This window comes from Zeugodacus cucurbitae, chromosome 5 (genome assembly GCF_028554725.1).
Source record: "Zeugodacus cucurbitae isolate PBARC_wt_2022May chromosome 5, idZeuCucr1.2, whole genome shotgun sequence".
In the NCBI taxonomy this organism is placed as follows: Eukaryota; Metazoa; Arthropoda; class Insecta; order Diptera; family Tephritidae; genus Zeugodacus; species Zeugodacus cucurbitae.
This window is the reverse complement of record NC_071670.1, coordinates 48,146,872-48,173,989: the sequence shown is the minus strand read 5'-3', so window position 1 is coordinate 48,173,989 and position 27,118 is coordinate 48,146,872. Positions and strand designations below refer to the sequence as shown.

The 27,118-nt window shown below is 36.7% G+C and overlaps 1 protein-coding gene across 3 annotated transcripts in view; it reads right to left on the bottom strand.

Moving 5' to 3' along the window:
• Positions 1 to 383: 383 nt before the first annotated feature.
• Positions 384 to 27,118, bottom strand: part of LOC105212204 (dynein axonemal intermediate chain 4) — a 215,412-nt gene continuing 188,677 nt past the window's right edge. For 2 of the 3 annotated variants that reach the window (XM_054232206.1, XM_054232205.1), the window contains exons 4-6: positions 2,285 to 3,993; positions 1,756 to 1,968; positions 384 to 896 (exon numbers count right to left, since the gene is read on the bottom strand). In XM_054232206.1, coding sequence (XP_054088181.1) covers positions 662 to 896; positions 1,756 to 1,968; positions 2,285 to 3,993 — 2,157 coding nt within the window. In that variant the 3' untranslated portion in view covers positions 384 to 661. Of the gene's footprint in view, positions 897 to 1,755; positions 1,969 to 2,284; positions 3,994 to 4,053; positions 4,211 to 27,118 lie in introns of those variants that run through there. The other variant, XM_011184057.3, reaches the window with a different exon arrangement.

Genomic DNA, 27,118 nt, shown 5'->3' with positions numbered 1-27,118 from the left:
AGGCATGTGATGAAAGTATTCACAGTTTTTTCTAAAAATTGAATCGAATTGAGGGTTTTAAAGGAATCGGTAAAGCTTCAAGACTCAAAAACGATTTAAGAGTATGCTATAAGGTTAACCATGGACAAGCCATTGGTGTTTCCAACAGATTTTCTAACACAGTTTATGGCGAATGGAACTTATGTGACCCGACAGAGAAAATTAAGTTTTCTATACTAAATCTTCCGATCCCTTAACACTTTTAAAATATATTTCAGTTAAGTGTCTTCCCAAAATTCTTGAGAGGTGTCAGTCTAACACACTCCACACTGACTAACACACTCCAAACACTGGACATTATTTGATATGAGGAACTCATTTGTCGACCAGAATCTCTGGAATTCTATGAACTTTCTGCATTAGTCTAAAAGCTTCAATATTCAAGCTCGTTTTCAGTAGCTAAAAATATTTACATAACATAGCTTCCTCAAAACAGTTGAGTGGATTTCAGAAGACGACGTTTAGAGCTACCGGGTGGAAAACTTTCTACGTGACTCATTATAAGAATATAGCAAATATTTAAGTCTCCACACAAAATAATATTATATTTCGTGTTTTCAACATCCGAGTTACAAGTATTATATGATAATAATAGCGTAAAAAATGTGATATTCAAGGGAAATCACTTATATTTCCAGTACACAGACTTGGAATGACCATCTTCCAATTTGTAGCCAAAGTAGCCAATGTTCTTCAGATCTTGCATTAGGGTTGGTGATAATTTGATGGCGTTGTAGAGGGCTTTCTCCAATTCAGCGTATTGATTGTGAGACTGGAAAGGCATGTGTTCGAAACTGCACATCAACACATTGCCACGTTCGTTGCCAATAGCTAGCGATCGACCACATATACTTAATCTATTTGGGGAAGATGTTGTATGGATTAGGTTCTCATATGAGTAAAGTAGGCTGTCTTGAAATTGATGTGGATGTTTTGAGGGTCTAACTGCTGTTGTTTTGAAATTTTTATGGATTTAATGGTGTTATTCTTTCTGACAAAGTCCAATAATACACAATTAGAAGGCAGTGTAATTTGAAATTTCTAATACTAAGAACACTCAAAACAGCTTGAAATCAAACTATCACATTTTATGGCGTTCCATTGGTAGTTTTTTATACAGCTGCGATGACAATTCAAGTCTACTTATATAAATTGTTTATATCGAAACTTAACCTCAAAAGTAAAATTGATTATAAAAACTTATACGAGAAATCTTAAATCGAGTAATCTACTGTCGAAATTACAAAGGGACGATACCTCGTTCGTACCTGTTCATGCAATATCCGCTGATGGAATCAGAGGAAGAGGAAGACCTCCACTCCGTTGGAAAGACCAAGTGGAAAGCGACCTGGTTTCATTTGGTATTTTCCGTTGGCTCCATATAGCAAGAAGGAGGAATGAGTGGTGCGTTCTGGTGGATTCAACCATAATTCCGTAAACCGTTCCTAAACCAAATATATCTCAAATAATTGAGCTCTAAACTATGATATGAATAGGTTCGAACCAACCCAGGTCCTAACAAACAAATAATAATCTACTCGACTCTCGACAAATAAAGACAAACAAGAGTGTTATTCACAGAATTTAATAGATATTAAGATACGACTTGAAATACCTTAGTTCTCCCAAAATTAGGTGGAATATTTCATCCTTGAGTATTGCGTTGAGTATTTAGTATGATTTTATGTAAGTACATATATATTTGTTAATACTTACCTGGCCAATGTATGAAATGAAGAGTCTATATTTATCGTTGATATCGGTGCCAATAAAGTTCGTCGTAAGTCCCATATATCAACAGTATCTCGATTAACTGCAATAATTACTGTTGAATGAGTGCGACTCCACATGGCACAATGTACTGGCATATAACGGTCGCATAATGTTATTAGAGGCTGATAAATACCCTCTAGCCAAATGCGTATGGTCCTAGAAATATAAAAAAATAGAAAAATTATAAAAAAGGTGTAAATATTGGCATATATATAATGATCTTATAGCTCTAAGACCCATGTAAGCCTCATATATGTTTAGGAAAAATTATTAAGAATTTCAATAAATTAATAAGTTTGGACATATGGAAGTATAGATAGCCAGAAGATATCTTGAAACGTGATTAATGCTTCGAACTTTAGAAACTTTCTTGTTCTGTAGCTAATTATTCGTCCATAAACTAATTAATCAAAGTGCGAAGTAAATCATGGAAACCTCACCTAACTTCACATCAACCATCCTCAACACTCACCAATCATTGCCACAGGTTAGAAACAGTTTAGGGGACCAAGGTGAGAAATCCATGTGATTAACTGAGCCCTCATGAACCTTCAACATTTCCAAATAGTGGTGTGTGTGATTCAACGAGCATTTCTGTATGCAACCTTCGTCGGTGAGTATGTAATATATATCGTCTTGCAGTGGATGCATAACTACATGCAAACCACTAGCATGTCTACCCGAATCGAGTGACTTTTCTTCATTCATCATAAAACTTTTGGATTGTAAACCCTCGGGATTGCCTTCGACACGAAGAAGCTCCATCTGACGCATACCCAACAAGTAGGGACTCGGTATAATGCGAAATTTCGCTACTTTGCCATCACGTGTAAGCGCCAGAAATGGATCTGCTTCGAGAGTATCGTCTTGTTGTTGACGAATCCATTGTATAGCCATCACTGGTTCACAGCTCAATAAAACGCTACGTTGCGATATCGCAACCGGAGGATAATCGGGTTTTGATATATTGCGCACCTGTACTGAGCCATCGTACAGACCAACGGCAATGAGAAATGGTAAAAATGGTGAAAATTCGACTGCTGACACCGGCACCGGGTAGCTGTAGATACGTTCGGGATTTTGTGGATTTTTCATGCTCCAAACACAGACATTGCCATTCGGTACGGTCACTTTAGAGGCATCCGAATAGAAACCATAAGCAACGGCTATTAGATCACCATTACCTTGACAAAAGCTCATAGCTGAAATCGCTTTACGCCGAAAATCGTAGCCACCTTGAAATTTCGGTTGTAGCAAGCGATAGAGTAGATTCAGCGAATATTTATATTCGGCATATTTGGCCATTTTGGTGGGTACTTCCATGTTGCGATAACGCCGCTGTCCTTCATGATAGCAATTACTGGCCAATATACGTTCCACCACCATGGCCGCATAGGAGAATTGTGGATTTTTTGCGATTAAATCCAAAACACCCGTACTTACTGAATGCCGTTCATTGAGTGCCATCGGTGTTTTGAGTAATTGTTGGTAGGTGTCGAACATTTCGAAAAATGATACATAGGCCCCCTTCTCACTGAATTTCTTAGAGACTGTACTCTCAATGCGCGACTTCTTTAGCACACCTACTGTCTGCGTTTCGGCATCGGAACGCCGACGTATTTTACCCTTACCTATCGTTAGGTAATCATAAATGCGATTATCATGTTCGACCGCCTCACCTTCTTCACTGCCCTTCGGCACGGTCACACTATTTTGATGATAGAGTACGTATGCGGGAGATTTACGCAAAACTACTTTTATAAAAGGCAATGGCTTCGACTTCGCGTGACTCAATTCATGGTAATAATTATGAAATTCGTGTAGCGAACCGCTCGAACCAATTGCTTGTATGATTTCGTCCAGTGATAGCTTCACACCGAGACGTGTACTCGACTTGGCTTTCACCGAATTCATGCTCATTCTACGACTATTTAAACTTTGTGCACTGGAACTCTTTGTCATCTCCCTGATATGATCCTCCGCATAGGTGGATATACCGCGGAAAAGGAGTTTCACTTTTCTATCTGCATCAATGTACTTGGGTGTGACAACAACACTTTTACCATGTACAATATCATGCACTTCCAAAGCATCGCGCCAAAGAATTGCATTTTCTATTTCCTTGCCCAGTGCGGAGGTGTAAGTGACCCGCGAAATGTGGCTCTTTTTCTTATCGCTAAACTAAATGTAGAAAATATAAAAGTATATACTTTTTTTAGTATATTAGTAAGTAAGTCATACGGTTTTGCGTGCCATTGTAAGTAAGGTTTAGCTCTTGAATAATTAGAAATTAAATCAATTAATGTTGAAAATGCTGTGAAAAAATATGAAAGTTTCGAAATATGTAAGAAATATTTTTTCTTGATTTTTGTAAGTGACGGCCTACAAAACGAAAATGTGCTCACTCGGTTCTGGAAATGAGTAGAACTCAGTTGAATGGAAGTAATTTTTATACAGTCAAATATGATATTTTTATTATACTCTCGCAACAAAGTTGCTAAAGAGAGTATTATAGTGTTGTTCACATAACAGTTAGCCCACAAAATGGCGAAACCCGAAAACACATAAGGGGCCATCCATAAATTACGTCACATCTTGAAGGGGGGGAGGGTATCATTCAGAAGTGACATTGTGTGACAAGGGGCACGGGGGGGGGGGGGGGGGGTAAAAAGCTTTGTGACATCACATTTCAAAATTTAGGGCAATATCGTTTCCCGCTCTGCTGCGCTCCTGGGTGCTAGACGACTGGCTGCTCTGTACCACGCCGATTAAAACATGATGCTTTTGGGTCACATCTTGATTCAATTACTCGAACTACTGACTTAGATCTAGAAAAACGAAACTTCGAAAGTGCGGGCAATGTGTTGGCTGAGATTTGGAGCAAGTTAGTCATTGATAATTATACAGTCGTTGCTGAATATGTTGCACCAACTGTTACTGGACTGGATATTGGACAGGCTATGTATGATGTTGAAAAATAATGCTACTTGGTATGCTAAACATGTACGTGAGTCACAATATTTTTTACAAAAAGTAAAATGTGAAACTATTGCATGTTGCGGTGTAAGACGTTCTAGTCTTTGGGAATTATTAAAAGGAGGATTTTTACCACCACCTGTGTTAATTAAACAGACATCAGAAGGTTATGGAGTCACATGGAGTGAAGACAACGACGCAAAGTTTGCTCCATTATTACTATAGATATTATTAAATCTCCAAGCATCATCCCATCTAAACAAGTTCCATATGATAGTTATTGCCCTAGTGTCGAGTCATACTTATTTAAAAGATCGTGTAGCATATGTGGCCTATATTTTTTTTTCATATAAAGCCACCAATCAACACAAACAATCACAAAAAAAACAAGAGCTGTTACCTATCGCGAAAATTCGTCCTCAAAGAATTGCGGCTAGACGTGCCCGAGAGATTATCTGTTTAATGAATGATGACGATGCTTTATGGATGGAAGAAGAAGATGTTGATGCGAAAGATGTTCCTGACATCCAAATTCAGAACGAAAATTAAGTACCTGATTTACCAATAATAAATGATATAAAGGAGTGGGTCAAAAGTCCATGGACAAAAGATGATTAAGTTCTGTATTTTTAATTAACATATTGGTTGGAGTTCAAAATGTGACAACTTGTTACAAGAAAGGGGGGAGGGGTTAAAAAGTCCTTAAATTGGTGTGACGTAATTTATGGATGGCCCCGAAGGTGTCTTAACTAAGCCATTAATTAACCTATCAAAGTTAAATTGAAGGAAAGTTATATTTGGATGTAACTTTTTTGGGAAAGTAGGCGTGAACCCGCCCCTCATAAGTTTTTTGTACATAAAGCTGTCTCAAGGAAACTGTCTAGGGTCGTTTCTTTTAGCTACTACCTTATGCAGTGAAAAATGGATGAAATCGGATTATAACCACGCCCACCTCCCATACCAAGGTTTTGTTGAAAACTACTGAAAATGCTTTAATTCAGTAAGGAAAATCATCAGAAACCTAAAATTTCATTATAAAGATGGTACAGAAGAACTGCACTCAAAATAGTATACATAATTTTAAATGGGAATGGTTCCGCCCACTTATGGGCCAAAATTCCTATCTCCGAAACTACTCGACCAATTTCAATGAAATTCGATTCATAATATCTTTCTGATTTCTGACAAATCGCTTCACAACCACACCTACTTCCTATATACCAGAACTTTGAAGACGATCTGAATGGTTTACTTTACATTATATATAGTAAGCACTAGTGAGGATATCAGAACAGAACTTTGCACAGATACTGCATTTTATAGTGTGGCATCGCCTTCTAAAATTCGGCGAAATTGGACCAAAAGTTTTCTAAGCCCCATGTATCGAACATGAGGACCTCAGAGCTTCGAATTAATTTTTTACCGAAAATATAGGTAAGTCTCTCAGATATTTTGAAGAAATTCATATGACGTAACTTGCACCACTTTTACTGGATTTCTATAATTTTTGGAGATAAGTATTTTAATATAAGGATACCAAAGAAGAAATAATTTCCAAATTTTGTGCAGAAAATAGCAATTTGGATATTTTCTATTAACCCACCACTGCTACTCAATTTTGGTTAACTTCATTTTCCACTCCACAAACATTCCTCGATAGTAGACACCCTTCCAGTTTTCTGTAGCGTCTATTCCATCATCTCACACCGGCTTGCTCCCATGCTGTGTTGCAGCCACCACAGCGGATATGAGTGAAAAAGAAAAGAAAAGTGTACAGTTAATGTTGCAAAAAGGCACAATAATCGACAAAGACCGTCAGCAAACGTCAACAACCAGCTTAGAGCACAGTTAAGCCAGCTACTGAATGCCAAAATGCATTTTGAGAATTTCACGCAGCTAAAGTAAATACAATTTTGTGCGGGTTAAGCGTTGCGGATTTGCGTGTTATCGAGCGGAAAGCTTATTCAAATTCATGTAGTTTTTTTCTTGTTGTTATTATATACGCGATTTTTGCAGCGGAGAGACAATGTTTTAAATTTCTGGCGGTAATAGTGTTGCGAAAATCTTTGTAGAAATATTAATAAATATTATGGAATACATTCAACTCGTTCAAGACTAGACTAAGCGAATGAAACCTGAAGTTAGGGTAATCAAAGAGTTAGCGGAAAAGCTTGTGTGGTTGTTGAAGTAATCGATCTGAAATCCAATGGAACATCTGCTAGAGATAGTGTGTCAAAACTTAAAAGATTTCTTTCTTTCTCTCTCTTCATGCAACTTATTTGTTTACAATTTAACGGATTTATATTTTCAAAGATTTATACAAATTAAACATGGAACTTTTTTATTATCCTCTTATATCGAGGAATTTCTCGTAAACCTATATTATTCCAAAAAAAAATCTACAACTTTGCTTCAGCCGTTTTTTTTTGTAAATTTAAGTTTTTTTGTATTACATAAAAACGGTTACAAATGTCGATGTTACAAATGGCGATGAGCCTCAGCCGCACTTTTCTTGGAATTAAAAAAAAGCAAAATTTCCCGCAAATGTCGAGAATTCGGCTCAAAAAGTGACATTTTCAGTTGAGAAACAGATCTCTACAAATATTTTGTTGGGTTAATGTTGACACAAATGTCCAATATCGATATAAAAAAATCGATAAAATCGACCAGTTCTTGACCCTAGAGACATCTATTGGAAAAAAATAAAATGAAACACTTCGGTATAGCTGACACTCTAAAGATATCAAGAGAAGGTATTAGACATACTGGTGAAGAATTTTTGGATATCCGAAATCTGTATGCAAAAACAGTTACCGCGGAAGGTCACAAAAGGACAGAACATTCGAAGTTTTCGCAAACAAAGGAAAAAAATGACTATATTTGAAGAATTCGGGGCGAGAATTGCTTTCGAAGCTCCACTCTTCTATCTAGACAATTAGATTTTCTGTATCTGATACAAGCGATATTTCCTTGTCTTCAGACCTCAAAAAAAGGTTGCTGGAAGGAAATTAAGTTACATTGAAGGGGTAACCTCCGAGACTGAGGCATATTTTGAAACAAATCGCTTTACAAATGTATCAAAGCACGATCAGAAAGTTGCTGTTCTATAAAAATATCTTCCGACTTTACTGCTTCATTTAGAAGTGTATATCTGTAAACGGAGAACAGTAACAGCCTTAGGCTATCTCTATTTGCCTCTCAAATTTCATAACACAATGAGGTTTAATTGGAAAAAAAAAATACGTTTCACAATTTTTGAAGTCGTGATCTAGATGATCTAGATTGAAACCCTCCTCTTATTAGGCGATAGCTCCCAGTTTTTCTCTAGTTCGTTAAGTGGGGTCTAAAATTGTTAAGGTTCCTAAATGATGAATGATACTACAATACAGACCTTTCTGGATTGAGATTACTTCGAAAATAATTCAATGAATGAATCATACAACGAACCCTACTAAACTTTGGCTCCTACAATGATAATCAAATTAATTTCTCCGATAATTTAAAGATTTCCATATACTATATTATACAAACATATAACCATAACCATTTAGTTTAAGCATTAATATCTCATCGTATATGTGCCGATTATTTTTTTATTTTACACTTACTTTTATTGATAAACTTCTAACAAACTCGAAGTGTAAATGCTAATCAAATAAATATATGATGAACTTCAACTAAATGCAATGAACATCAAATAAATGAATAACAGAGCTTAAATACATTTTTGTTTTCATTTGTATGTGTGATTTCTGAATTTTAATTTAATAATCGAGGATTAAGCTTCATATCTTATTTATTCATTAAAATGCAACACTTTCCAAATTAAACCAAATTAATTAAATGTATGTAATCTTATTGAAATATGTATGGTTGATAGACAATGACTATTTATATTATATTCATTAAAAATTAAATATATGTGTATGTATGTATGTTATGTATGGCATTTGATTATTATTTATAATTTATATTGGTTCAAATGGATTAGTTAGAGAGGTGTGCGCAAATAATAATAAAATAATTAATAAATAAACTTTAAAAGCTTTGAATTTTCAACTCGGTAGGTAATCATTTTAAGGTTTAATAACATAATTGGATTCACTGTGTTCAAAAAGTTTAATAGTTTTAGTATGAAACAAAGTCGAGCAACTATACTCTGAATCTAATTGGATCCAGACTTTGTAAGGATTAAAAAATATCAAAAATCAGTTTCATCCAATACTATACTAATTTCAACATATAAGAAGGAAATATTATCCGCACAACAATAACAAACAACTTGTACATCACCCTAAACTCTTTCTTCGTTTTTCCTTCAATTCCACCTCGTGGTTCTGCCATTTGAAAGTGACAATTTGTAGCAAATATGCGGACAAATTGCAAGACACCATAAAGCAAACATATGCTTAGCTGCAAGTGCAGACAGGCAGTCAAATACACGTAACCAACTCGCAACACATTACAGAATACTTTTTATCGCGTCACTGCACTTTGCCAAGGATAACTGTTGTTTTGAATGCAGGAATGTGATAAAGGGTATACCAAGTGGTAAGGGTTGGTGTTAGTAATGTAGTGATTGTATCAATTGGGTTGGATACTGAAGTTGATTGTGCAAAAATTAGATTTAAATTGGTTTGCTTTTATTTGTTACGCGGTCCCTAGTAATCGGACGACATTTGCAATTCACAAAACTATCGCTCTGGAGAAATTCTATCGTGAGAATGTGGAGGAGTCGGAAGATTAGAGAGCTTATGGCCAATGTTCATTGGTATTGAAATATTGAACTCTGCACATCAGAATCTTTGAGGAGGATGTAACTACATACAGAATGGATATCTCTATAGGCATTGTATGATCCCAATTCAATGGGGTGTATTTACATCAGACCTAACCCGATTTATAAGGCGATGAGGATTACCTCACAGAGTTCCATCAATATCTGATTAAACTGTTTTATAAATTTACAAATCATAATCATGTTAAATCAACAAAAAAGCGACTAAACGAATGTTCTCTTTTGAAGATATAGACTTGTGTTGAGATCTCACACTACTATTGTTCAGTGAAATTCTTCGAAGCAACAAGTCTATTGCAAGGACATGGCGGTAATAAGTAATTTATTGTATAATTGAGAACTCGGAAGGAGCATGTTCTGAGACGAGATCCAGATACAATCGCCCGGAACGCTATCGACTCGAATTCACAAGGCAGCTGAAGGAAAGGCCGGTCCGCTCTAACCAGGAGAAGAAAATTAGACATCGCAATATATGTTTATGATCCAGAAATACTGGAGTCAAAACAAGTGGGTAGCACAAGATCGAAATAAATGGAAGAATCTTATTGTGATTAAAGGGCCACCACGAAGCCATAGAATATGAGACAAGTTCATGCAAATTGGTTCAGGTGAATCTAAAACTTCCTCCTTCAATGTCCAAAATCCAGCGAAGTGACTGGAGTCGACATTGGCCCACTTAAGAACTTTATAACAGAGTCCAAACGCCTAATCATACGGGTTTTGGCAATCCGTCAGGAGTATTTGGGTGTGTCACAAAGGACACTCTGTGCTGTCTAAGTGAGATTCTCGGAAATCTACCTTTTGGCCTAACCTAATCACGGGAAGCTACTTTTGTAAATACATTCAATTTCAAACACTATGAACTGGATAAAAATGAGAGAATACTGAGAAAAATGCCTCTTCAAAAATTTATAAAAATCAATTTTATGAGAATCCTTTTTGGAACACCCTTTATATAGACGAAACCTGCTGCATTTACATATCTAAGCGAATATTTACGGACATGTATGCATATGTGCTGCTATGTTAACACCTATTTGTTGCATTTTGTGTAATATGCGCCACGAGAGGAATGTGCCAACTGCCGCACTGACACTTTACTTGTTTAGCTATTTGTTGCATGCAACAGTAAATGACTGCTTCTTGGCACCTTCTTAGCGACGAGACGCGTGCACATGAATAGGTAGCATGCCGCAAAACACTTTGACACTGCCGCCCAACTGCTTGCCCCCGATGGTGTTGGTGTTGCAAGCACTGCCAAGCCAAAGCGCCAGTCACAATATGCAGCAATGTGCTGTTGCATGTGTTTACACTATCACATACAAATAAACAACGGCTTTGAAAACCGTTGTGTGGATATCCATGCTGCTCAGGCACTTGTAGTTATTTGCCAAGAATTTGGTTTCACTTTTCCGTCGCTGTTTTCTCATACTGCTATGTAAATAGTTGTTTGTGTTTACCAGCGTACCGAGGACGCGTTGCAAGCAATGTTGCAGGTGCATAAAGTCGCGGCATTGCTGTGCATATTTGTGTTTGTGTGTGGGTAAAAAGCAATTTCTGCATCGTTTTAAGTGACTTTGGTTTGCGGTGGCTTTGTAGGCAACGTCTTACACTCAGAGCCAAGGAAATTTCATGTGGCACAGTGCGATATTTCAAAAGCCTCCCCAGTCGCTCGCCACAGTCACGGCATGTCTGCCGACTGTCGTCTGGCATTTGTCTTCCCTCACCTGCTATTTGCCATCTTGGCTAACAACTCTCATATCTTGTTGATTTACTTTTAAGTGATGCAATTATTTAACTTAGTCGTTGCATTTGCTTACTTTTCCCGCATTCAGATTTTCAGCTGACTTTATTTTCTTCTTCTCCGCTTTTTATTATTATTTCATTTGTATGCTTAGTGAAGTCGTTGATGTAATTGTTTAAAGTGCAGTGACTGTATTAAAGTGAATTTAAGCTTGAATGAAAATAGGATAGAGTAGACAGTAACCCGATTGAGCTTAATATTTTATCTTCTTCTTTGTATATAACATCTCGTATAACTAATTGGCGCTATAAGGTAAGACCGATTATGACACATGATATATTGACGTGGTGGACAATAATGGAAAAGAAATACGCGGTGAAGCATATGAAAAGTTTTGTAAAGAGCTGCAAGTATTTGTATATATAAGTTGAGCCCTTAGAATCAGACCAAGTCAGGCACAAGAGATCATTATTTACTTACTGCCTACTGGCTTGTTTTGAAAGCAACTGAGTTAGACTGAGGGACTTAAATACTAGTCAACTGTAACAACAGACATCCCTACATACTTAGCAGGTTTCCGGCTCCACTCAATAACACAGATTTTGATAATCCATTACAATTAATTCTAGGGATAGGGGCAAGAAGGTAAGAAATACATCAATAAGCCATTATAGATACGGCGGATGCAGTTAAACGAGTGAGAGGTGGAGTCTTTTCAGCAAAATCGGATACCAGAATCGCTTTCCGACAACCGGATCAGTGCAATATCTTTCAAGTGGGGATCAATGCAATCACAGAATACCCTCGTATTGACAAAAAAGGTGATTTTAACAAAAAATATATATTTACAGATAGCTAAGCGGTTTGGAAATTACTAAATTCTTCAAATCCTCAAAAATAGTGAAATAATGTCTTGATCTATGTATTTATGAAACTAACTTCCTATTCCAGGTAACTGAAGCAGATGAACTAGCCAGATTAGGTACGACCTTTCAATTACATTTAAAAAAGAGAGAATATATACCCATCTGTCCACATGCAGACTAAACATATATATAAATAAATATAAAAAAATACTCTTTGGAAGACATAGAGCGGATACCATACTACTGTTAAACCTGTTAAGAAGGAGTAAAAGAAGAGACGGTAGTACATCTTCTAATCAGCTACAAGGCTTTGTATAGAACAAGAATCACAACTATAGGTCACAGTTTCCTTGAAGATGTCTGGGAAGTTGCACATAAAAAACCTTGTGAATTGATTAGCTTCATCTAAGCGACAGAATAGTTCAGTAGTGTGAGGTGATTCAAGACGCGACGGTTGACAATGAGCCTCCTACTTAGTATATAACGTCAACCACTTTAGAAAATATTCGAGCCAGCTTTGAGTTAACTTCCAGTTTTTCTTGTTAAAGTTCACTCTGATATCCGAAGCCGTCTTAAGACGACCTGTCAAAATAGAATCTTACATAGTATTAAGTACTCGGTGATTACTGGTGACTTTCATTTTGAAACAAGACTATAGATTGATACCTTAAAAAACAACAGTATTCCGTTAACAATATATACACAGTTAGATCATAAAGGTGTCTTTTGAATGTTGGGTCCAACTATCTATAAAACATATGACCTCAATTCTAGTGGTGCCGCCTCTGTCTACTACCCTTTTCTTATGGTATTTTAGTTATTAAACTTAAAGATGATAGAGTATGCATGTCGGTGATTAGGAAGAACATCTTTAATAATTCTATAGCATTCTTCTTCTTCTTCACTGGCGTAGACACCGCTTACGCGGTTACAGCCGAGTCCACAACAGCGCGCCACGTATACCTCCTTCTGGCAGTTTGCACAAGAAAGATCTTCGAATTACATGACATCTGCATTATAAATGTTTATAGAAAATGGTTGACTTTCGAATACTCAATAGCAAATTCTTGGTAATTTTACATCGTTTTGTCAAGGGAAGAAATCTTCTATGACGACTACGAAGAATTCTTTCAGCATCATTACAAAAGAGGACATAAATAATGAATTTATGGGGCTAATAAATGTTCTCCTTTCGTCGGTTCTAACTGTGCTAATATGGATTTTAAATAACTGTGTGATCCCTGAAGCTGAAGAACATTTTATTGATTATGAAGAGTCCAGTTTTAACCTGAGTTTGACTAACCATATTCATGTTTCCTTCGATTGTTCAACGATGGCCTAACTCTCTGAGCTGTTCTAGACAGTATACAGTCCATTCTGGTTGGATGCAAGCGAAGTTAGTAAGGTCACTAAGGAAAAAAACGTATCCCAATCAGAGGTCTACATTGTTGAAGGAACACATATGTGAACTTGGATATTCCCAATACTATCTGAGAGGAAAATGTGATTAATGGAAGATCGAGAAGATTTTAAGAATTTAAAAGTCCGCCGAAGAGTTTTAGTTTCAAATAACGTAGGATCTTAATAAGAAACCTCATTTGTTTAAAGAAACATCTGATCTTTCATATAATATCTTATAAGTCTCCTCCTTTACTAGGAAAGTATTTAGCATACATAAATAATAAGAAATAATAAAATTAAATAACACCACCACAAACATACACAAACTCTCGCAGTCTATAGTCTCTGACATACCATGGCATGCGTGTCCTTCGCCAACAATAACAACCAGAATGTTAAGCTGCCTTTTCAACTACTGATTAAAATCAATCAGCGCGCAACTCAACAAGTCAAAAGGCGATGAAAGCTGCACTCTGATATGTGACAACACACACATATGGATGTGTACGTGTCTATAAAAGCGAAGGAATTGAAGCTGGAAATCACTTTTGCGCTTTCACAACACAAACAAACACCCATACATACATATATATGCAGAGAGTAAGCTACTTTGCCACACACAACCGTCCATTCGAGGCATTTCAAATTACAGAGGCGTATCGCAATGCATTTAAAAGGTGTGTAAGTAAATATATACACAGACACACATACACAAGAGTATATATTGGCTGCGCGCCGCAAAGATAGAGCGCCGCTATAAAGTGAACATTAATTTTTGTGGTGTGCAGCGACATGGCGAAATGGCGCTCGACTCGGCATGTGGACGTTAACTGTAAGTTGGCAAACAAGGAAGCAGCCAGGTGTAAAAGATACACATTAGCACATACACATGCACACTAGCGCTGACATTTCCTATAATATATGAGGAATATATATATATTTGTGTTTGTGCTTTTAAGTGGAAAAGGCGGTGTGTGTCTTTGGTTTGCCTTTCTTTGCGAGTCATATCATTATATATGAAGGCATTCGTGTGCTTATGTGTAGTTATTCGAAAGTCTAAATGTGTCTACACAAAAGTGAGATAAATGCCGGTGATGTCAAGATAAGTGGAAATTCACTTTTCTCTTCAAGAGGGAAGAAACGAAATATATTTTCCCAAAGAGGAAGGCAATCCATGAACTGATACAAATGTTGGTACGTATACTTGTAGAGTAGACAGTAGATAGATAGGTCCATACAAGCATGCCAATAAGTGTAAATTAGTATAAGTGTTCTTTACAGTACTTAATTATTTTAATTAAATATATGGTACAAGCAATCATTCAGGAATGGAATATTGAAAAAGACAAAGTAGAAAGACCGATTGTGAGAATGTCATTTTGTAATGGCAGATGACTGCAATTTTAAGCCATCAAGTTTTATATATATAAATAGGTAACCCTATTTAAAATATTTTTGTATACAACATGATTTCATTCAATTTTTTCAACTTCAATTAAAACAAGTAAGGAAGGGCTAAGTTCGGGTGTAACCGAACATTTTATACTCTCGCAATTTATTTATTTAACTTTATTTATATTATATAATACACAATTTTACCCACATATTCGTCATTTATATTGTATAAAGTCCATTGAAAGTTGGAAACCCTAATATTAGGTTAGAAGCACCGAGGTCCTCATGTTCTATATATGGGGCCTTGAAAACCTATGGTCCGATTTCGGCGATTTTTAGAAATGGGCTGCCACACTATAAACGTAGTATTTATCCAAAGTTCTGTTCCTATATCTTCACTAGTGCTTACTTTATATATTGTAAAGTAAACGGTTCAGATTGTCTTCAAAGTTCTGGTATATAGGAAGTAGGCGTGGTTGTGAAGCGATTTGGCCTCATAACATCATTCACAACATATCAGTGGGATGCAAGGAAACTATTACAAACCAAGTTTCGTTGAAATCGGTCGAGTAGTTCCTGAGATATGGTTCTTGGCCCATAAGTGGGCGACGCCACACCCATTTTCCATTTTGTAAAAAACTCTGAGTGCAGCTACCATCTGCCATTTCTTATGTGAAATTTAGTGTTTCTGGAGTTTTTCGTTAGTGAGTTAACCCACTTTTAGTAATTTTCAACCTAACCTTTGTATGGGAAGTGGGTGTGGTTATTAACCGATTTCTTTCATTTTTGGACTGTATTAAGAAGTGGCTAAAAAAACGACTGCAGAAAGTTTGGTTTATATAGCTTTATTGGTTTCCGAGATATGTACAAAAAACCAATTTGGGGGCGTTGGTACGCCAACTTCCCCAAAAAAAATTACATCCACATATGCCCCTTCATAGCACGATCCTTTGTACCAAATTTAATTTCCATAGCTTTATTTATGGCTTAGTTATGAAGCTTTATGTGTTTTCGGTTTTCGCCATTTTGTGGGCGTGGTAGTGGTCCGATTACGCCCATTTTCGAACTTAATCTTCTTATGGTGCCAAGGAATACGTACCAAGTGTCATTAAGATATCTCAATTTTTACTCAAGTTACAGCTTGCACGGACGGACGGACAGACAGACATCCGGATTTGAACTTTTCTCGTCACCCTGATCATTTTGATATATATAACACTATATCTAACTCGTTTAGTTTTAGGACTTACAACCAACCGTTATGTGGAAAAAACTATAATACACTCGTAGCAACTTTGTTGCGAGAGTATAAAAATAGTACATTATTTTTTATTTAATTTTTCCCATACAAAGGTTATGTTGGAAATTACGAAAAGTGCCTTAACTCCCTAACGAAAAACATCAGAAATACGAAATTTTAGAGAATAAATGGCAGAAGGAAACTGCACTCAAATTTTATAAAAAAAATGGAAAATGGGCGTGGCGTCGCCCACTTATGGGTCAAAAACCATATCTGAAAAACTACTCGACCGATTTTAATAATTCGGTATATAATATTTTCTTAACATTCTGTTGACACGAACGGAATATAAGCGCAATCGGTTTACAACCACGCCTACTTCCCACATAATTGAATTTTGAATTACATCCGATTCCTTCATTTTATAGTATATACATATAGGAACTAATGAAAATGGGGGAATACAACTTTACACAAATACTGTATTTGAGCTGTGACATGACTTGGGAAAAAATTATCGAGATCTGACTAGAAGTTTTTCAAGGCCCCGGATATCGAATATGAAGAACGCAGTGCCTAAAGGTAATTTCCAAAAATATCGGTAAATCTCTCAGATATTTTAAAGTAATTAAGTCTTAGTGTCTCTTTTCCAAAAAATATTAAAATCGTGTTATAACTTCCTCTAGCTCCCATATACTTAATTATAGGTTTTTCAAACATACGATGAGTTTAATATCTTATAAATCAGTTAATATGTGAAATAACTTAGCAAAATTAAGTGAGCATATAGTCTTGGATATAGTGTACCTACTTAGTGTACTTTGGAGAATATTTTCTGCCGCTATAACAACAAAAACCACATTTGAAAACTCGACAAAAAATTAGTAAGTATAAGTATAAGTCAAGAACTTCAGATTATACATAACCCCTAATATAAATTTTCAGAACAGAACGCTCAATCAAATTTCTTAAAAAATATATGATGTATGTATTTGTATCTGGCCAGAGCAATGCTTAGTGAAATTCTACCGAAATCCAAATATAGTCGTATAAGGTTATACGAAATTTTACGAAAAAATGCTGGAACAAATCTGATAAACGAAACAAGTTGAATAATCTTACAAATCTCAACATTAATCTCAAATAGATTGTATTGCAATGGCAATCGAAGAGGTTTATTATAAGAAGATGAACATTACTAAAAATTTAAAGACAGAACCACAAAATAATGAAAGCTTTAACCATATGAACTGATTACAAGTAATTTCTCATAACCCTCACAGATTTTAATATATCAATTTTATGCTAATGGGTAAATATATCAGATCTGTTTTATTTTAATTCTAAAATAACTTCTCACTGAGCGACATAAATTAAGCATTTGTTAAAAACCCTCATATACATATGTACAATTTAAATGAATACAATAATACATTTTCGAGACTGGATGTCATATTAATTAATTGCAAAAGTGAATTTTCTTGCTGAAAGGTTGTAACATAAATAAGAAATATAAAAAAATACAGCAAATTGCAGACAAAACCAAAAACTGCAAGAATTTCAAGGCTTCTGCCATGAGAAACTAGGCAAGTCATTATGAATATTTCGTTGTTTGTCTTCGTCTACTTTTCGTTGATTTTGTGCATTTGATGGTCATGCAGCGAAGCGATAAAAGTACTGGTAAAATGCTTTTAGAGAAATTAACTGAGTGGCTGACTGAGTGAAAGTACAGAAATAATGAGTTCGTTTATGCTTACGCTAAAGATGTACAGATGCAGTTAGCTATCATATGGATGCATGGATATGGTTGTAAGTGAATATGTGAATGTCTAACAGAAGAGGTATGATATTTACATAAATTTAAAGGTAATTTTAATATATCCATATGTAGTAAACATAACAAAAAGCTTCACTTCTGCTTAAAGTAACTTATTTGTAGACTTTTTCGCTAGAATTTTGGTATAAATATGATAATTGTGATGTATCTAACTACTATTTATAGAAATAATATTTTTATACTCTCGCAACAAAGTTGCTAAAAATAGTATTATAGTTTCGTTCACATAACGGTTGTATGTAAGTCATAAAACTAAACGAGTTAGATATAGGGTTATATATATCAAAATGATCAGAGGACGAGACGAGTCAAAATCCGAATGTCTGTCTGTCCGTCCGTGCAACGGATAACTTGAGTAAAAATTGAGATATCTTGATGAAACTTGGAACACACGTTGTTCCAGAAAATGATTTCGAAAATGGGCAAAATCGGACCACTGCCACGACCACAAAATGGCGAAAATCGAAAACGCATAAAGTGTCATAACTAAGCCATAAATAAAGTTATAAATTTTGGAACAAAGGATCGCACTATGAAGGGGCATATTTGGATGTAATTTTTTTGGGAAAGTGGGCGTGGCCCCGCCCCCAAATCGGTTATTTGTATATATCTTGCAAACCAATAAAGCTATATAAAGCAAACTTTCTGCAGTCAGTTCTCTTACATACCCCACCACACACCATGAAATTAGTTGAAATCGGATAATAACCACGCCCACCTCCCATACAAAGGTTAGGTTGAAAATTACTAAAAGTGCGTTAACTCACTAACGAAAAACGTCAGAAACACTAAATTTCACATAAGAAATGGCAGCTGCGCTCAGCTTTTTTTAAACACTGGAAAATGGGCGTGGCGTGGCCCACTTATGGGTCAAAACCCATATCTCAGGAACTACTCGACCGATTTCAATGAAAAGGTTTGTAATAGTTTCCTTGCATCCCACTGATATGTTGTGAAAATAGGCCACATCGCTTCACAACCACGCCTACTTCCTATATACCAGAACTTTGAAGACAATCTGAACCGTTTACTTTACAATATATAAAGTAAGCACTAGTGAAGATATAGGAACAGAACTTTGGATAAATACTACGTTTATAGTGTAGCAACCCCATTCTAAAAATCGCCGAAATCGGACCATAGGTTTTTAAGGCCCCATATATAGAACATGAGGACCTCGGTGCGTCTAACCTAATATTATGGTTTCCAACTTTCAATGGACTTTATACAATATATATGACGAATATGTAGGTCAAAGTGTGTATTATATAATATAAACAAAGTTAAATAAATAAATTGCGAGAGTATAAAATGTTCGATTACACCCGAACTTAGCCCTTCCTTAGTTGTTGATCTTGAAATTGTACGCATTCTTACTTAAATAATTATTTAGAAAATAGAGCTAAATATATATTTCATATACCCTGATAACAATATCCAGCTGGATTCAACGCAAAAGGTGCAAATTATACTAATTTAAAATTACTCACCATAATGAATTGAAAAAATCGTCCGGACGCAACAAAAGTAGACCTATAGGAACAGCAAATGTCGCCATATTTTTTCTCGCTCTTTTGACATCTATTGTCAGTACGTTTGCCATTTCATCACTGAAAGATACACGACCAAACAACGAGTCGAAATTGTTAAAATTCATTACCAAAATTTGGAGTCCGTGGGCTCAACTTTAAGAGCACTGCGTCCAATTTATGGTCGTCATAATCGTCCTGATCTACAATTGATAGTCTAATAAAAAAATTTAAAATTATGTCGAGAATATTGCTGCCGCTAGCGCTTCAATTGAGAGAGACCCAAATCAGTCTCTCACACGTCGTCCTAAAGCGTTGCTTTTGCAAAAAGATCTCGGCCTACATCCTTACTAGATCAAATTGACGGAAAAACTGAAGCCGCTTGACCACCAGAATTGGCTACTCCATGAGTCACCACCGCATCCCGAAGAAGCACGGTTTGGTACTTTTTATGGGCTGAAGCGTCATTGGGCCGTACTTCTTCCGTGATGATCAAGACCGTTTCTGTGAATGCGAATCGCTACCGCTCAATGATAACCGAATATTTTTGGCCCGAATTGGATGATATGGACATGGACAATGTGTGGTTCCAACAGGATGGCGCCATAGGCCACACAGCGAATGTCAAAATCGATTTATTGAAAACCTAGTTTGGTAAACGTGTTAACTCACGAAATGGATCAGCCAATTGGGAGCCTCGGTCCTGTAACTTGACGCCGTTAGACTATTTTCTGTAGGGCTACGTCAAGTCTATGATCTATGCCAACAAGTCTGCGATGATTGATAAACTTCGTACGAATATCGAACGTGAAATTGCAGCAGTATTGGCCGATTTATGCTTGAAAACCGTCGAAAATTGGGTTCAGCATCTGGACTTCTGCAAGAGTGCCCGTGGTGGCCAGTGTCCGTTAGGTAAACAACTAATTTAAGTTTTTTAAGATCCATGATTCAAAGAAATCTCAAACAAAGTGAGACGTTTGCATATGAGGCCAAGGCACAATGGGAAAAACGTCGAAAATTTCTCATTTCAATGCAAGCTATAAGCTCATATATGACACACTATCTTTAAACTACACTGAATATGTAATTTCAAAGCAGTACTTAATTCAACCACTAGCTTTATGATCGAAATAATAAAAATAAAAATTCACTTTGCAGTAAAAATAGATATTGAAAAGTGTCGAGGCAACAGCAAAAGGTCACCAAGTGGCTCAATAATAATAAAAGAGTATATACGCACATGATTTGACTTAGAAATCGTACAAGACACAAGTGCAAGCACATGGGTAGCTTAATTCAATGGCAATAGCATACTGACCTCGCACACACACATACATATTAAACTGGTGCATAAGCTGACCATATCCACTACATAAGTACATAAGTACACACTCGTATAAACGCATAAATTTTTATGTAACAGTACGAATTGGCTATGAAAAAGGATTTTCAAAACTCTCAAAACTAACACTTAAAGCTGTGTAACTAACCCCAAAAGCTTTAACTAAGTCAGACAATAAAGTCATTTACAGCATACTAACACAGAGACACACACATATGCATACACCCACAAATAGTATATCCCGCTGTGGCAATGTGGAAATAACAAGTGTCCATGTGTGAGTGTGTGTTTGTGTTGAAATGTTGTTAAAAAAAATGGCAACAAAGTTGACATGTCATGGCACTTGCCATGTCATGACATTTGTAACCGACTAAAGTCAATTCCCTTTGTCGTTACACTGTTCAGGGATTGCTGCTGCTTTTTTTTTTTGTTATTCTAACGGTGCAAATGTGGTGTGTGCGTGCTGTGCTTTTGCACTTCTTTCATGTGTCACCGATACTCACCACCCACCATCGCATCGCACAGTGACAGTTGCTGCTACAGCTTACAACTCTTCCATAGACGTTTATGGCAATCCCCAGGCGCAGTTTATGTTAAATAGCTTTTGATCATTGAGCTTAGAAAAAGTGAAAATAAATACTAAAAAAAATACTTATAAAAGGCAACACGAAAGGCAAACGAAGAGCACTAAGTTTTTACATAAATAAACAGCAGTGAGTATGTTGAAAAGCTATGTGTGTCTGTAGTTGGTGACTGGCAAATGGCTTCGCTCTGTCACACTGTCACACACTGGGACATGCAATAAATATAAATCGTTTTTGTATACCATTCGCGTGAGGTAAATCTTTTTTATTATTATTATGCTCTGTCATATTCGAGACGAGGCAGATTTTTTTGTGGCTTCTTTCGGCTGAAGGCTGTGATTTGGTACTTTCATGTGACCTCGAATTTTATGTTACGTGTAGTTATGTACAGTCTATAGGTAAATGCATGATGGCAGAATCCAGTGGATTTTTGTAGTCACTTAAGGTGGTTTAAGTCAATAGATTTATGGCAGACAGTTGAAAGGATTAATTTAAGAAGACTAGTATGAAACGTAGATAAATGATGCGAATTTAAGTACTATTTAGGGTTTTTTTTTCGATTTTCAATATTTGGACTACAATGAAGGCTTCAAAAATAACATACAAAGAGCTTAAAGAAAATTCTTCATAACCCATTCGATTGATACCGTTTTCTTTAATTACTTTAATTACTAAATTAATTGACTGGATAATTTAACAAATATATGGCATTCTTATTATTATTTTGTATATATTCGTCATATTTATTCTTTCACAATTCGTCCGTTTCCTATAAAAAACATTTAAACAAGTGGCATGTCTCGCAAAATATATAGTTGATATATAAAGTCTGCGTTTGACTCCTCTATTGGAGTGATTCGTTGAAAATTCTCTTTATGTTCTCACCTAGCTAAGTAAATGTTCTTGTCGTGAGAATAAACAGACATTTCTCGATACACCTAATGTCTATCCACGTCAAAGATGTAATCACCTTTGAAACAATAGTTTTGATAATTAAAAAGCAACCGAGAGAGATATAGTTATTTTCCTAAGTCTTCTATAAAACATCGGTGATAAAAACACAACGTAATCACCTATAATGTATTTTATATAATATATGAAGGTCTTTCGTCCTATTCATGTTCTAAATATAAAGGGCTTTTCAATAGGGTATCTACAAAAAAAGATCGATAGGGACAGCAAATGACGCAATATTTTTCCAGCTCTTTCGACATTTTCCTTAAGTAAGGTTTGCCATCTCATCATGGAAAGATATACGATCCAACAACGAGTCGAAATTATTAAAATTTACTACCGAAATTCGGAGTCAGTGGTCTCAACTCTAAGAGTGCTACGTCTAATTTATGGTCGTCAAAATCGTTCTGTCAGATCAACAATTGAGTGACTAGTGGAAACATTTTGACGCACAGGTTCAGTACAAAATTTGTCCGTACCTGTTAAACAAAGAAGTATCCGTAGTCTCGAGAATATTGCCGTCGCTAGCGCCCAAATTAGTCTCTCACACGTCGTTCTCAAGTGTTGGACATCTCTGTGAAAAGATCTTGGCCTAAATCTTTACAAGATAAAATTGACGTAAGAACTGAAGCCGCTTGACCACCAGAGTCGTCGTAAATTCGTGAATTGGGCTGAGCAACAACTTGAAAATTATTCGGATTTTCATCGAAAAATCATCTTCAACGATTTCTGGCTGAATGAATTCGTCAATATGCAAAATATGTGTTATTGGTCAGGCAGCAATCCACACGTACTCCATGAGTCACCATTGCATTCCGAAAAATTTACGCTTTGGTGCGGTTTAAGGGCCGGCGTCGTCATTGGCCGCTTTTCTTCCGTGATCAAGACCGGGTTGTTACTGTGAATAGGAATCACTACCGCTCAATGTTATCCGAATATTTTTGGCCCGAATTGGATGATTAGGACTTGGATAATATGTGGTTCCAAAAGGACGGCACCACAAGCCACAGTATACAGTCGTGCGATCTGACGCCGTTAACTATTTCCTTTGGGGCTAGGTCAAGTTTATGGTCTATACCAACGACTCAGGGACGATTTATGAACTTCATACGAATATGAAACGTGAAATTTCAGCGGTATTGGCCGATTTATGCTTGAAACCCGTCAGAAATTGGGTTCGGCGTCTGCAACTTCTGCAAGTGTGTCCGTGACATGTAAAAGGAATCGAGTTCCATACATAATGGCATCGAATGTACTTTCACTGGAATAAATAATTTCATTCATTTTAAAATAATTTAGCGCTCTTATTGAAACCCCTTTACATTTGTATGATTCTCGACTTAATTCGTCAAGAGCCTTCACAAAATCCTATCTATTACTACAATTTCCTGGGCACTTTCATTAGTATTTGATAGTTCGTTCTCCCTGACAATCTAAAACATTTAAACTTCATCAAACTTTTAAGAATCTTTACTAATGTGGAGTTTAGGTGTTATACACATTTTGCTTACAACTTCTTAAAAGTCCAAAGGCATGTAGTCTATCACAAAATTAAATAGAGAGAGAGAAAGTTACTAAGGATCCCCAAGATTTTTACTACATCATATAACATAATTATATACCTAACCCCAAAACAAATAATATAAATATCTGAATCTATTAACAATGATATTCTAAACAATATTCTGAGTTACATTTCTAGACCATTAGCCTTAATAATTTTGATTTTATCAAACTTCCCTTAGTTGGAATTAGAACAGTTTCATTCACTTAGAAAGTCTGCTGTATTCCCGATTTAGAAAATTCAAAAGTAAACTCATTATTTGTTGAACCCAAATCTCACTAAGAAACACCCAGCATGTTCTGGAAGCAGCCGTTTAATTTTATATTAATAAACTCCATTTACAGCCCAAGATTTTTCTGGACGTGGTAGTTGGGGAATATAAGAACATCTAGCAATATCATTAAGAGAAGACTTCTAACAATAACAACAATTTATACAATATACATTACTGAGCGTCCCACTAACTTAACTCTTCGTCACGTAACCTTGAATTCTGTGCGCCGGTTTACATTGAAATTAGGTCTCAACAAATATAATTTATTATGTTTTCTCGCTAATTGAAACAACGACTATTTAAACTAACTCAAATGGCAATTTGTTGAAAGCAATTCTACACTGAAGCAAACGAAAGTAAAGTACTGCTCTCATCCACCACTGTGATATTCATATACTCCAAGAACAAAACGAGTCGGAGTTTAAGACATTCATGGCTCGTACTTGGCTGCTTGTTTGGCGTATGATTTAATTACTGTGCTGCTACGCATTCTCTAGCATTGAAACGCCTGTAGACAGTAAGTGAAGTGAGGGAAAGGTACATTTGAAATTGGGTGAAAATTCCAAGGCATCAAAACTTTTGAACACTCCGAAGACGCTGTTACAGTAAACTGAGATAAATGGCAACATTGTAAATTACGAAGAAAGCAACAACAACAACATAAGACACGGCACAAGAATATCAATAAAACAATAGCAACAACTGAACGCTTCATGCCAATGGAGTAAGAAACGTAACTCAAGAGTGCAACATGCCCGGAATTGTAATTAGTTTTCCACAAATAATATAAAGCGACGCGAATGGGTGGAGTGTTGGTGTATGTTAAACGTACACAAATAATAAAACGAAAGCGAATGTGTGCAAAAGACTTTCCTTAGGAAACTGGCTGGTTGCTACATTGAATTTTTGCTCACTAAAGTGAGTTAGTTGATAGGGTAGGTATTGTGAATACCCATTAAATTATATGTGCAAATTTGTATTTATTTTTGCTTGTGTGTTGAGTGTCTAAACTAATTTCCGGTGAAATCATATTTCCTGAAAATTGACACATGTACATTGGGACCTTGAGACCAATCGCAATCCCACTGGCGACGAGGTCAGTGCGCTTTTATCTGTATTTTTTTTTTTGCCGTTCTTCTTAGTGACCGTATGCGGTTTTTCATACTGATAATTAATCAATAATAATAACTAAAGCAGTTTTCTGTGATTGAGCTAAACAATGTTGTATAAGACCTTTAATAAAGTTTTAGACTATTTTCGAAGGCTTTATTTCTAATATAATTATCTGAAAAAAAATTTAGATGCTGATTTTTAATCATTTAGACAACACCACAAAAAATTTTACAGAGTAAACCACTGTAATATTGTGACACTTAATCACAAGATTTGGAGGATGGAGTCATATGTAGAAGTTCACGTAAGTGAGGAAAGTTTCTGACTGTCATTCACTTGGGAGTGGCCAGGAACGATTCTTTTACATGTGGCTCAAGCAGCTCACGACTTCCGGTCTTAGACCAAGTATCCTCTGGGTAGCCAACAGACATCCGTTTGGAGGCGAGCTAAAGTGAGAAGGCGAAACCCGCCTATGCGGTTGTGCGTAGGGTTTGGGACCCACCACATAAAAACACCCCCCAATGAAAAAGAAAAAACAGCCTCGGATGAGAGACCCCAATTTTGATGACGACCACTGCAAATGTTTAAAGGACTACGAAATAAGGGCATGCACCTGGAATGTCCGGACCCTTAATTGGGAAGGTGCCTCTGCCCAGCTGGTTGATGTCCTCGTAAGACTAAAGGCTGACATCACCGCAATCCAAGAAATGCGATGGACGGGACAAGGACGGAAGAAGGTGGGTCCTTGTGACATCTACTACAGCGGCCATATAAAGGAGCGCAAATTCGGTGTGGGATTCGTGGTGGGAGAGAGACTCCGTCGTCGAGTCCTGGCATTCACTCCGGTGGATGAACGTCTAGCCACAATCCGCATCAAAGCGAGGTTCTTCAACATATCGCTGATTTGCGCCCACGCCCCGACGGAAGAGAAGGACGAAGTGATCAAAGATACCTTCTATGAGCGCCTAGAACGTATCTATGAGCGCTGCCCCCGCCACGATGTCAAAATCGTGCTTGGCGATTTCAACGCTAGGGTGGGTAAAGAAGGTGTCTTTGACACAACAGACGGAAAATTCAGCCTCCATGACGAAACATCACCAAACGGTCTGAGGCTGATCGACTTCGCCGGGGCCCGAAATATGGTCGTCTGTAGTACTAGATTCCAGCATAAGAAAATCCATCAAGCTACTTGGCTGCCCCCGGATGGAATCACTTGCAACCAGATCGATCATGTTGTGATAGATGGACGACATGTCTCCAGTGTTTTTGATGTGCGTACGCTTCGTGGTCCCAACATCGACTCGGACCACTATCTTGTAGCAGCTAAGATACGCACCCGCCTCTGTGTAGAAAAGCGTACCCGTGAACAAACACAAGGAAGGTTCGACATCGAGAAGCTGCAATCACAACCGACAGCCGAACGATTTTCTACTCGACTTGCACTCCTGCTCTCTGAGAGCACTCATCAGCATCTCGGTATAAGGGAGCTGTGGGACGGCATATCAAACTCCTTACGTACAGCTGCAACCGAAACCATTGGTTTTCGGAAAAGTCAAAAAAACAGCTGGTATGATGAGGATTGTCGTCTCGCAGTGGAGAGAAAACAGACTGCCTACCTCGCAATGTTGCGATCGACCGCAACACGAGCGGGATGGGAAAGATACCGAGAGCTGAAGAGGGAAGCGAGAC